The 13,895-nt window shown below is 41.5% G+C and overlaps 1 protein-coding gene across 5 annotated transcripts in view; it reads right to left on the bottom strand.

Annotated features, from left to right (window-relative positions):
• LOC131422064 (general transcription factor II-I repeat domain-containing protein 2) overlaps positions 1–13,895 on the bottom strand; it is a 57,914-nt gene that overhangs the window by 24,519 nt on the left and 19,500 nt on the right. For all 5 annotated transcript variants that reach the window (XM_058568933.1, XM_058568936.1, XM_058568937.1 and 2 more), the window contains 5 exons: positions 4,990–5,109; positions 3,743–3,926; positions 3,547–3,575; positions 1,977–2,031; positions 1,660–1,703 (listed from right to left, as the gene is read on the bottom strand). In XM_058568933.1, the coding sequence (XP_058424916.1) occupies positions 1,660–1,703; positions 1,977–2,031; positions 3,547–3,575; positions 3,743–3,926; positions 4,990–5,109 (432 nt within the window). The remainder of the gene's footprint in view (positions 1–1,659; positions 1,704–1,976; positions 2,032–3,546; positions 3,576–3,742; positions 3,927–4,989; positions 5,110–13,895) is intronic.

Below are 13,895 nucleotides of genomic sequence, written 5' to 3'. Positions count from 1 at the left end.
TGGGAACTGCTCATCTGGCCCAATAGCTGGTGAGGAAGGAGAGGAGGCCTGGGGATGCAGATCTGCGAAAGGGCCCCTGGCGAGAGCTGACAAGCCCCCACTCTCCTCATTTGTCTTTCCAGTTTCTAAGAGGAGACTGTGGCGTGGGGCTTTTAAAATCTGTGACTGTTGGAGATACAGGCAGGACATATCTGAGCTTTGAAATGCATCCAAGGCCAGATTAAGAGGCAAGTGTGTAAGGCACGTCATGGTGCAACTGAGATGAAGACCACAGCTGAGTCCTGCTCGGCGGAAACACAGGGCTCATTTGCTGTCACTGGCTCATGTGAGCTTCACTAGAACCACTGAAGTGGACAACCGCCACCTTCTCTGACACTCTGACCTTTAAGGTGGAACTTCTACAAAGCACAAGCTGACACGTGGATGGGAGGGACACGCGCACCTACAGTGTGGTGGGAGGACCCTGGGGTGTGGCAGAGGGGGAGTCAGTTCACTGAGACTGGTGCGCCAGGGACGGGGGGCCGAGGAGCATAAATCAGCCCTGACAGCTTGGTTTCTCTTTTGGGTTATCTTACATTTAATTTTAACTTTACATTTTGAACTGTTTATTTCATATTTCTAGGTTGCTTTTCTAAGCATTATTAAATTCTAATTTTACCCTCTTACAGCCAGCTTGTGTTCATTTTTATCTTTTTGGGGTTTGAGTTTTAGTTTTATATTCTTGTTTATTTTAGGGTTTCTAAGCTTTCCACTTCTAATGTTTTCAATATTTTCCCATGCCTTGATTAAACATTTGAGTTTAAAAAAATTTTTCTATTTTTAGCCTTTTAACATTTTCCTTCTAATTCCAATTTTCTTTTTTTGAGGAATAGGGAAAGGCAGGGATGAGGGTCAATCACTCTCATCCATCGAAGAGGGCTTTTTTTTCCAATACACATTGTCATAGTAATGCACGTCTATTGTAGAAATGACAGAAGAGTGCAAGAAAGCAGTAAAATATGTCCAAAAATGAAAACACTGCTCTATTTGTAAATCAAGTCATAATTTCAAATGTGTATTCAAGACTTTTTACTCATTTCACAGTCAGGCTCTAATTTAAATATAATTAAAATAATATTTTGTCCACAAATATATCTTCTTAATAATGTCTTAGTACCTGCTATTTACTGAATTAGAAGGTTTTCTTTTCTAGATATTTGAGTAAAATATGATTATTCTGCAAATAAGGACCCAGTTGAGGTTACTTAGTGCCCTAGTCCCCCCAACACATCTATTTTTTTGTCGATTCTTTTGGATTTTCTACATGGACAATCATGTCCTCTGCGAATAAAGTTTTATTTCATCATTCCCAATCTGTGTACCTTTTATTTTCCTTTCTTGTCTTATTGCATTAGCTAGGCCTTCCTGTACGATGTTGAAAGGAGCGGTGAGAGGGGACATCCTGCCTCGTTCCTGATCTTAGCGGGAAAGCTTCTAGTTTCTCACCATTGAGTATGATGTTGGCTGTAGGTTTTCTGTAGATTTTTAAAATCAATTTGAGGAAGTTCCCTTCTACTCCTAGTTTACTGAGAGTCTCATTTCTTGTTTTAGTAAAACAAAAGAAAGGAGTCAAATGATAACCTGTTAAATACTTGATCCTAAAACCACCAGTGTACATACCAGAATCTTCCATGGGCTCAGTTTTCACACTGATGGGGCCACAGCTGAAAGGAGAAGGGAACCCTGGTCAAGACAGGCAGGGTGAGGACTGACCACAGGCATTTAGACAAATAGAATTCAGATCCTCTGGACTCCCAAGCTATCAAACCTCCCCTCCCCACCATCAAACTGAAAGCAAAATTGCCTCAATTTTAACATGAACTGTCTTAATCCTTTTGAATAAAGAATGTATAACAAAATAAGGAAGACTTTCCATAGTCTAAAAACTAACACTTTGGCATGAGATGTGGATTTTACTTTTTTTATTTTTCCCCTACCTTTCACTTGGCGATGTCATCGATCTCTTAGCGTCTGTCACCACCACAGGCTCACCTGTGCAGGAGCAAAAAGACAAACACTAGTCACTGTCTGTCCCTTGAAATATGGCAATATTCAAAGGCATATAAGGTGCAAGCAAATACAGAGAGAAGAGAACTCGCAGCTCTAGGTCATCACGGAATGGCAGTGGGGAAGAGAACAACTCGCACCAGGCCCTGTGTCCTGGGGCCATTTGTGTGGGCATAATGGGGGCCGAGAAGCAGACTGGGGCCTGAGCACGGGTGTGGATCCCACCTTGCTGCTTACCGGCTGGGCGACCTCAAGCAGGTTACTCAACCCCCCTGTGCCTCAGTTTCCTCATCTGAAAATGGCGGGTGAGTGAGGATTAATGAATACATGCAAAGTGCTTAGAACAGTGCCTGGAACAGCATAAGCACTGAACAAGCATTAGCTGCTATTATTCTATAATAAAAATACAAGTCATCCGGGACAACAACCATCTGGTTACCTGCCACCCCTCACCCTCAAGTCCCTCCTTTAATGTGAGCTGGAGGATTCCAGGAAGTCACAACTGCTCCAGAAACAGACTGTGCTCTGTGAGTAGCCCACGCTCAGAAGAATGGGAGCACGCCACATCACCCTCTCTGCCCTGGCAGTGTGCCTTGTGGACTGTGCAACCCGTACCCCACCCACTCCTGGGCCATCTCTACCTATGCGGTCTCAGCATGACACCCTCTTTAGACCTGGTCTTTCATGAACAGCTATGGCCCAAGTTTTCCAACCACATTCCAGAATAATCATCTGAGAAAATAAGAAGTGGGCATAGGTAGATCTCTAAATGCTTCTGGTAAAGTTACTTTTTTGGGGGTCCCTTCATTATCACAAATTAAGGAGATCATGAAGGGTCCTAGGTTTCCAAACATGGCCTCAAACACCCTTTCAGCTTTCTGCCTGATCAATGGAATGAGCTTCCTGGGACAACCAACCTGTTGAGACTCTGCTTATCTTGAGGGCCAACTCCTCCATGAAGCCCTTCCGATGACACAATTCTATCCCCTTCCTGGAGGCTCTCAGGGATTTCCTCCAGCCATCCTGAGAGCACCACAGGTCACCCCTGGTTCTCTGCTGGATGCTCTCATTCCTTCTCCTAGACCATGCATCTCAGAAGCAGGGGAATGCTCACACCTTCTAGATCCACTCTGGAACCCAACAATGCCAGGCCTGTGGCTGGTGGTCAAAAAGTGACCATAAAGTGACCGCAGCATCCTCACGAGGACAAGATAGGCCTACTGCTCTCAGTGGTCTGGAGGCAGAACTTGCTGGTATGGGAGCTGGTCAGAGAGTTGTGTCTCAACTCTCTTGACCTCTGGTTGGGTCTGTCCTTCCCTGAGCTGTACACCCTACAAATATCATGACCCCCACCCTGGAATGTCAGAGTTGCCTCCTCAATGGGGAGAAGGCAAAGAATGAACAAGCTTTAGAATGTGCCAAACTTGCATTTTAATTAAGAAAAGCAGAACTAATTTAGCAGCCAAAGGCAGGCACCAAGTATGAAAAGCTGTCACTTACCTAGCTGATTCCCTGGACCTAGGAAAGGTCTGCAAGAAAACCAATACTATTACCCAACACGAACACACAAGCGAGACAGATTAAACATCGGAATAACCAACTTCTAAATGTAATAGGACATAATTAATGAACTAAGTGAAATTAAGCTCTCAGTTTATCTTCAAATGAACTGTTAGGAGGGGATGGAGCCTGTCACCTGTTTATGATGAATGAAATTCCCGCTTTGTTCTCCAAAATCCATTTCAGGGTTGCAAGATCATAGTTCTCAGGATGCTGAAAGGCAACGCCTTCTGGAAGCCCCTGCACTACCACAGCCGCCTGGTCTCTCAGCATCTTCTCGTATGGAACAGGCACCATCGCTGTTGTTCCTAAGGCTTTACCTAGAAGAAGAGGCAAAAAGATGTCTTTAAATAGTATGAGCATAAAACTCTACTGGTCAGTTTCACTTAGTGTAATAAATACAGGCTTTGAAGATACATTAAAACATAAAGTACCCTATTCCTCTATATCCCAAGTTAATACAATTCCCAACCAAAGGGCCAAAACAAAAAATTTATAATATTTATCTTAAACTTGCACATAAAAAAGAGAAAATAATAGGGTTTTTTCTCCATTCTCTTCAAGACTGCACTATTTGGGGTACTGACCTTGGTGTACCTAGTGCTGCAGGGAGCAACCCATGGTTACTCAGCTGTTGCTAAAAGAGGATAGAGCCCTCACGTAAAGCTTAACCGTCCCTATGTCACATTGCACAAGTCAGGCCAATTTGCCTGCATTAAAGTTATGAAGTCAACGTGGCCTTGCATCACCATCTGGGCCTGTGTCAGTCTTTCTGTGCTGACTGGCCAGCCCCCAGGTGCTGGAGCCCCGTTTCTCATAGAGAAGTAAAGCCTGAGACCCCAATATCCCCTAAGCTGGGGGTCCCCACATCAAATGCTCACAGAGACCTGTAGGTCACATAAATGTGTGATGCTGTTCAGGAATGATAAAAAAAGGCCCGAAGATGATAAGGTGCTTATATTGCAATCAAGTATAACACCTTAGAGTCTTGTTTATTTAGCTTTTTAAATGCTTTTTTTTTTAAAAAAAAAAAATCCCTGTTAATGCCTGTGGAAGGATGTGGGTAGGTGGAGAGACCAATGAGGTGAGGTTGATGACAGCAATGAAGATCTGTAATAACTGTGTGGGCTGTGGAGTGGGGGCTCCCCCAGTGAGAGCAGAAATGGAGTCTGATCAATCTGGAGGTTTTGAAGGACCAGAAGAGACCAAGTTGCCTTCTGTAAGAAGACTTACTCTGGTACTTAAGAACTGGCTCTTTGCTTGATGAGAATGTGGATTTTTCAATGTTAGAGGCATTCTAAACAGTCACAGGAATAAAAGGATCTGTAACTGCCCCCTCCATAGCGAACTCTTCAGAGAATTAATGCTGAAAGTGAAGTTTACCATAACAAAAGCAGAAATAGTCCTTGACTGCTTTTCTGAGTATTTCCGTTTCTCCTGCATCCATCGGCATCCCGTTTGCTGGGCACGGGGGCTTTATCTCAGGCAGCTCTTCAGCAACACCTGTCAACAGGTGATGGGCACAGAGTCAGCACCCAAGCATTTGTACTGTACGCTGCTTCCTGTCTATGCTTCTGGTCATGAAAGGAAAAGGGGGGAAAAAGAAATAAACATAAAACAAGATATTTTCATTAAAAAAAAACAAAGAATAGGGTATGTATGGTGAACAGGATAATACGATCATCTCTGAAATGAATCTATTGATAAAGAATTATAAATGATTCAACACACAGGAAACACTAGGAGTTCAAAGGAAATTATTATTAATCACAGAAGTGTTTATAGATACTTGCTATATAGTCTAAAAGGAACAGTCATTGTACAGGAAGACCATCACCACTGAACACATTCTGGACCAGCCCCTCCAATCAGCTGCTACTCCAAAAGTTTTGAAACTGATGGTTTTAATCAGAGCGGGTCAGGAGACAGAAACCACACAGTAATTTGAACAGGGAAAGTTTAATAAAAGAATCATTAACTAGTACCGAAGGATTAACTACTATGGGATCAGGAGAACTCTAAAGGAGACACAAGCAGCAGGAAGTGGCAGTGGCCCCTCCTGCCAGGGCTGAGGCTGAGCACCTGAGGAAAGAGCTAATCTGGAAGAGGCTGCCCTGGGCGGAGACCCGGGCCTCTGGAGAAGAGGCAGCCACGGGCTGTAGGATGGCAGAAAAGTCCCCTGGGGTGCCACAAGCTGGGCTGGCAAGCAGGGACCTGCCCTCTGGGGGCGCCAGTGGAAACTGCTGGCAAGCTGCCCACTGGGTGCGTTGCAAAGAAGCTGTCCTCTGGGGCGTGGTGGGACTCTAGGAACCACCTTCGGAGTGACACCAGCAGAAGTGCTGGGAAGCCACTCCCTGGGGCACTGGCAGAACTCCCCGGGAAACCACCTGTGCGTATGGTGCCCCTGAAGTTCACTAGGAAGCCTCCTTCTGGAACTTTCTGGGACTTGCGTGAGACTTGCTGGGAAGCCAGCTGGGGTGCCAGTGGAACTGACTGGAACCGCGTGGGGTGGGGGCGCCACTGGGAATCCCAACTGCTATTGGTCCCCACGTGCTGCAGGCACAAGCAGGTAAGAACCCACTGGAAACAGAAGAGAAGCTCCTTCCTCCTCCAGGGACGGCCTGAGCACTCTTCTTTGTTTCTTTTTTTTTTCCCCTCCGCAAAGCCCCAGTGCGTGGTTGTATATCCTAGTTGTAAGTCCTTCTAGTTCTTCTATGTGAGCCGCCACCACAGTGTGGCAACTGACAGACGGGTGGTGTGGCTCCCTACCCGGGAACCGAGCCCGGGCTGCCTAAGTGATGAGAGTGCTGAACTGTAACCACAAGGCCATCAGGCCTGCCTCCTGAGCCCCCTTCTGACAACGGTAAACAGTGAGCCAGCTGCCAAAGTAGAAATGTGCTCAGACCCAGCTCCAACATCACAGGCAGGGCAAAGCAGGGTGGACCTGGAGTGCACAGGCAATGACCTCATAACCATCACACCAAAGACGGCCAGCGGCTTCTTGAGCTCAAGAGGCCCATGCAACGGAGTTATGTTCTAAGGTCAAATGTAAGGCAAAAATTGTGGACAGGAAAAATTAAACCTCAACACTCCAGTCACCCAGGAAGTACAGAATATATAGTTTTGTGCACACAATTCTGCAAAGCAATTCTTATGCACATTTCCATTTCAGAACCAGTCAATTAGGCTAAAAGAAGGAAGCAGATGAAAACCGCTATGTTTGGTCATTCAAACAATCTTGGGTTACAGGTAAAGTAAGAGGGGAATAGCGTGGTAGAGAATTGACAATACAGCCTGCATGGTTTACTCCAGGGGTCTGGAAACTACAGCCTGTGGGCCAAACCCCACTGCCTGGTTTTGTATGACCTGTGAGCTAAGAATGGCTTTTTATATTTTGAAATGGTTAAAAAAGTTCAAAAGGAAAATACTACTTTGTGACATGTAAAAATTATAGGAAATTCAAATTTCAGTGTCCATACATAAAGTTTTATTGGCCATGCTCACGCACCGACGTATCACCTATTTCTGCTTTCACCGTACAACGGCAAGTTGAACGGCTGCAACAGAGGCCATAACAACCCACTCTGTGTCCCACTTTGGAAAAAGGTTGCCAATCCCTGGTTTATTCTATATTATTTTGATATTAAGCATCCATAACCCTAATACAGGTTGATTTTAAATCTCTGTGGTTTTGAGGATTAAATTAGTGAATAAAAGCTTATGCCACACACAGTTTATTTCTAAGGCCAGAGGGAAGGTAAATGTGTGTTTGATGCAATCCCACAGTAATTTTTCCTTACTCCAAGACAACTTTTGAAAACAAATATGATGTATTCAAGAATCACATCCAGTATACCAGTTCCAGGAATGGCAGAGAAGTGTGTATTTGCCAATAACAGTGACAAGCTCTGGACGAAAATCCACTCTTTGAAGGCACTGAAGAGCAACCAAACAGGCAGAAGCGGGAAGGGAGGCACACACTGAGAGTCCCTGGAGCTGGCTTCCCTGTGGGCTCCTCGGCTCCTGTGCTCAGGGAGCTGGAGCGCAACCGAGAAGCAGCAGTCTCGTGGGGTGCAGACATGTGTCCCATGGTGGGACTGTGCTGTGGGGACAATGAGGGGGAATCCTGGAAAGGAGTGAGCAGTAGGAAACCCAGTATCTTCATATCAATTTCCCTCAAATTCTCGACTGGCCCCCAAACTGTGCACGCACAGGGTGAGACTTTAAGGAAAAGCAACATTTGGAGGCTAAAGAGCTAAGCAGAGATGTAAACAGCTGTGTGGTGCTGGAAAGACAGTTTAGAGTTCAAGTCCTGCCAAGTTGGAGAAGCTTGTGAAACCCAAGTGTGTGAAGCACCTCGTGAAACCAGGGGGCAGACCTTAGGCGCAAGGGCCACATTCCACGACTACGAGGGATGCTCTAAGACCAAGGGGCAAAATCAAAATAGACTTGTCCACACAGGGTCAGGGTGACCCGCCAGTAACTTAACTGACAGCCAGAACAAAATGCAACATCATTTAGCAGATTTTTACAACACATCATGCATATTACCCAGTATAAAATAAAAAATTAGCAAAAATGTGAAGAAGCAGGAAAATGTGACCCATGATCAAGAGAAAAAAATCTATAGAAGCAGAACCATAAATTTCCCAGATGTCGGGCTGGCACCGTGGCTTAGCGGTTAAGTGCTCGCGCTCCGCTACTGGCGGCCCAGGTTCGGATCTTGGGCACGCACCGACGCACCGCTTCTGCGGCCATGCTGAGGCCGCGTCCCACATACAGCAACTAGAAGGATGTACAACTATGACATACAACTATGTACTGGGCCTTTGGGGATAAAAAGGAGGAGGATTGGCAATAGATGTTAGCTCAGGGCCGGTCTTCCTCAGCAAAAAGAGGAGGATTGGCATGGATGTTAGCTCAGGGCTGATCTTCCTCACCAAAAAAAAAAAAAAAAAAAAGACCCAGATGTTGAAATTATCAGATAAGGACTTAAAAAACTGCCATAAATAAATACATTAAAGACTTTACAGGAGTGATGAACAGAATGGGTGAATACCCAGGGAATTCCAAGAGAGAAATGAAAATGCCAACAAAAACAAAGAAAATGGAATTCTAGACATGAAAAATAATTGGGAGGGCTGGCCTGGTGCCGTAATGGTTAAGTTTGTGAGCTCCACTTTGGCAGCCTGGGGTTTGAGGGTTCAGATCCTGGGCGCAGACCTACACACTGCTCGTCAAGCCATGCTGTGGTGGCGTCCCACATACAAAATAGGGGAAGATTAGCACAGATGTTAGCTCAGGGCCAATCTTCCTCACCAAAACAAAACAAAACAAAACAAAACTTGGAAATGAAAATTTCTAGGATGGAATTAAGAGCAGCCCACTGGGTAGAGCAGAAGAAAGAATCAGTGACCTCAAGGAAGGGTCAATAGAAATTATCCAATCTGAAGCCTGAATAGAAAACAGAGAAAAAAAAGAGGAACACAGCCTTAATGACCTGTGGGACAATATCAAATTTTATTCTATATGTAAATGAAGGAGACAATGGATCAGAATAAATATTTGAAGAGATAATGGCCAAAAATGTCCCAAATTGATGAAGATGTCAACCTGCAGATTCAATAAGCTCCACAGACCAAGCAGGGTGAGGACAACGATGGCCACAAACAGGCACAGCACAGCCAACCGCCGAGAACCGGGCCCGCCAGAGCTGCAGAGAAAGATGCGCCACCTTCAGAGGAGCAAACACAAGAATTCCAATCTGACTTTGTATCTAAAACAGTGGCAGCTAGAAGGCAACTGAATGAAATTTTTAAAGGGCTGAAAGAAAAAAATCGTCAAGCTAGGATTCCATATCAAGTAAAAATATTCTTCAAAAATGAAAGCAGGACAATGATGTCAGCAAGATGGCAGACTAAGAAGCAACAGGCCTTCTTTCCCCACAGACACACCAAGTTAACAATATACAGACCAGAACACCTCTGTGAGAACTCTACAAACCAGCTGAGAGGCTGGAGCACCCGCCATCAGATAACCAAGAAGGCACAGTCTCTTCAACAAATGATGTTGGAAAAACTGAGTATCCATGTGCAAAAGAATGAAATTGGACCCTTATCTTACATCATATACAAAAATTAACTGAAAATGGCTTAAAGACTTAAACGTTAAGACTTCAAACTACAAAACTTCCAGAAAAAACATAGGTGAAAAGCTTCATGACATTGGATTTGGCAATGATTTTGTGGGCATGACACCAAAAGCACAGGCAACACAAGCAAAAATAAGACAAATGGGACTATATCAAACTTAAAAGCTTTTGTGCATGAAAAGACACGATCAACAGAGTTAAAAGGCAACCTACCAGATGTCTGCAAGTCATATATTGTAACTGTAAATATAACTGTGAATCTTTGCAAATCATATATTTGATAAGGGGTTAATAGCCAGAATATATAAAGAACTTCTAGAACTCAACAACAAAAAAATCAAATAACTAAATTCAAAAATGGGCAAAGGACTTGGAAGACATTTCTCTGAAGATGACATACAGATGGCCAACAAGCACATGAAAAGATGCCCAACATCACTAATCATCAGAGAAATACACATGTAAACCACCACGAGATATCACCTCACATCCATCAGGATGACTACTATCAAAAAAGCAGAAAATAACAAGTGTTGGTGAGGATGTGGAGAAATTGGAACCCTTGTGCACTGTTAGTGAGAATGTAAAATGGTGCAACATGGAAAACATAAAAGTTCTTCAAAAAATTAAAAATAGAACTACCATATTATTCAGCAATCCCACTTCTGGGTATATATCCAAAAGAATTGAAAGCATGGTCTCAAAGAGTTATTTGCACACTTATGTTCTTAGCAGCACTTTTTACAATAGGCAAAAGGTAGAAGCAACCCAAATGTCCATCGACAAATAGGATGGATGGATAAACAAAATGTGGTGTCTACATATGATGGAATATTATTCAGCCTTAAAAAGGAAGGAAATTCTGCAACGTGCTGCAAATGCTACAACACGGACGAACCTTGAGGATGTTAGGCTAAGTGAAATAACAAGTCACAAAAAGACAAATACTGTATGATTCCACTTATATGAGGTACCTGGAAGAGTCCAATTCATAGAAACAGAAGCAGAATGTATTAGGGGCCGGGGGGGGGGAGGAGAGAAAAAGAAGTTGTTTAATGAGTATAGAGTTCCAGATTTGCAAGATGAAAAAGTTCTGGAGATCTGTTTCATAACAATGTGAATATACTTAACACTACTGAACTGTACACACAAACATGGTTTAGATGATAAATTTTATGCTTGTTTTTTTTAACCCCAGGCATACACAGAAAATTGAAGGCAAGGTCAAGATATTTTCCGATAAACAAAATCTGAGGGAGTCTGTTACCATTAGACTCACACTAAAAGAAATGCTAAAGAAAGTTCTTCAGACTGAAGGGAAATAATTCCAGATGGAAATCCAGATATAAAAGAAGGAATAAAGAGTATTGGAAATGGTATATATGCAGGTAAATATAGATTATTTTAAAAATTTTTGGAAAGTGACTGACTGCTCAAAGCAAACATAATGATAAGGTATTGGAGGATTTATAACATAGTAGGGCTAGAGAGAAATAAACAGAATTATACTATTTAAGGTTCTTACATTGTAGGTGTAGGAGTAAGATATTAATTTTAGAATCACTGTGACAAATTAGGAGGAACTATTGTGACCCCAAGAACAACCAATAAAAAAATAAAGAAAACAAAGAGCTAAAAAGTCAATAGAGGAGATAAAATGTAAGACAAAAAATTTCTCAATGTAAACCACACAAGAAATTAGGCACAAAAGAACAAAGAACATAGGTGACAAAGAAAAAAAAAAAAAAAACAGCAAGATAGAAGCCTTAAACTAAGCCACATAAATAATTATATTAAATGTAAATGAATGAAACACTCCAAGTATAAGTCAGAGATTTTCAGACTGGTTTAAAAAAAAAAAAATAATGGGGCCGGCCCCGTGGCTTAGCTGTTAAGTGCTTGCGCTCCGCTACTGGCGGCCTGGGTTCGGATCCCGGGCGCACACCGAGGCACTGCTTCTCCTGCCATGCTGAGGCTGCGTCCCACGTACAGCAACTAGAAGGATGTGCAGCTACGACATACAACTATCTACTGGGGCTTTGGGGGAAAATAAAGAAATAAATAAACATTTAAAAAAAAAAAAAAAGACCTAACTGCATTCCGTGTACAGGAGATACACCTTAAATATAAAGACGCAAAAGGCTGAAAGTAAATGAATGGAAAAGGATATACCATGCAAACATTAATCAAAAGAAAGCTGGTGTGGCTATATTAATACAAGACAAAGCAGACTTCAAGATCAGGAATATAAATGGAAACAAAGAGGAACGTTTCATGAGGGAAAAAAGAGTCAATTCACCAGGAAAATATTACAATTCTAAATGTGTATGTATCTAATAACATAGCTTCAATATATATGAAGGAAAAAGTACTAACCAAAGGGAGGAACAGACAAATACACGATATAATTGGAGATTTTAACACTCCTCTGTCAGTAATTGATAAAATAAGTAGGCAAAAATCAGAAAGGATGCAGATGAATTAAACATTATTTAACAACTTGACCTAACTGGTCAATTAACTGCAGAATCCAAAATTCTTTTCAAGTGCATATGGAATATTCACCAATATAAATGGTGTGCTAAGCCATAAATTAGGTCTTGATAAATTCAAAAGGATAAAAATCACACAGAGTATGTTTTTGGACTACAATGGGATTTGATTAGAAATCAATAACCAAGAAAATCCCTAAATATTAGGATATTAAGCAATATGCTTCTAAGTAACCATGGGTCAAAAAGAAATTAGAGATATTAGAAAATATTTTGAACTAAATTATCAAGAGAATACAACATAAAGTCTGTGGAATGCAGTTAAAGCAGAACCTAAAGGGAAAATTATAACTTTAAATGCATATTAAAAATAAAGCCAGGACCTAAGCTCCAAGTCAAGAAGCTAGGAAAGAAAAGCAATTAAATCCAAAGACATTATAAGAAGGAAATAATAAAGATAAGAGCAGAAACAAATGACAAAGAAAAATAAAAAACAAAGAAAATCAATACAGCCAAAAGTTGGCTCATTGGAAAGGTAAGTAAAATAGATGAATCCCTCACAAGATTTATCAAGAAAAAAGAGAGAAAACACAAATTATCAATATCAGAAACAAAAGTAGAGACATCTATACAGACAGACATTGAAATTATAAAGCAAATATTACATACCATTTTTTTGCCAACGAATTTGACAACTTAGACAAAATAAACAAACTAAAGTTGAAAAATAAAGTTTACTGAAATGGGCACAAGAAAAAATAGAAAATATGAATAACCCTATATCTAAAAAGTTAGCATGCAACTGTGAAACTAAAAAAAATCTATAATTACATTTCAATGATTAGAAATCCAATTGGCAGCTGACATTAATGAACTAAGAATACCCTTCTTCTTGTTCATCAATTACATACTCACCATATTATTTAAGTGCTTCATTTTTAAATCTATCTTCTTGATAGTAGAGACCTTAATTTAGTCTTAGAAGTTAATATGAATCAATCAAACAATCGCTCTCTCTCTCATATTATGATCTTGGATAGATAGATCTAGATTGTTTTGCAGTAAAATGCTATGTATATGTAGAGTATACCCTCTGCCAACCCTTGGAGACATCTCTAGATATATATGTTTATCTCTCTCTATATATATACACACCATTACACCCTCTGATAGCCCTTTCTGTTTTTTTATTTTTTTCCTTTCTTGATTCCAAGGAATATTAAATTGCTAACTCAATACTTGGTAGACAACCCTCAGTGGCAGAGAGAATCACCACACAAGGGTAGGTTTTAACATTCTAGTTTCCCTCACACACTCACTGGCATATCTAGGGCTCTGAAAGTCCCATAGTAAAAAAGAGGGGGAAAGGAGTATAATGGTTATTAACTGAAAGTAATACCTAACAAGTTCTGAAAGAGTTTTTCCCTTTCCTTTGAGAACGAGTCAAATAAGACATTTTCTAAAATGTCAGTTTACTTTAGGAATTAAGGACAATTTACTTCATGTTCTTCAAATTTATTCTATAAAACCAGAGTCCAGCTTGAGGACACAATACCAAATACACTACCCATGCTTCCTGGGCTCATCAGGGTTAAGCAAAGATAGTCATTGGTTTGCCAAGTCAAAGACGTGTGAGAACCACTTTT

This window comes from Diceros bicornis, chromosome 26 (genome assembly GCF_020826845.1).
Source record: "Diceros bicornis minor isolate mBicDic1 chromosome 26, mDicBic1.mat.cur, whole genome shotgun sequence".
NCBI lineage: Eukaryota > Metazoa > Chordata > Mammalia > Perissodactyla > Rhinocerotidae > Diceros > Diceros bicornis.
The sequence above is the reverse complement of the archived record's forward strand: the minus strand, read 5'-3'. Positions and strand labels throughout refer to the sequence as shown.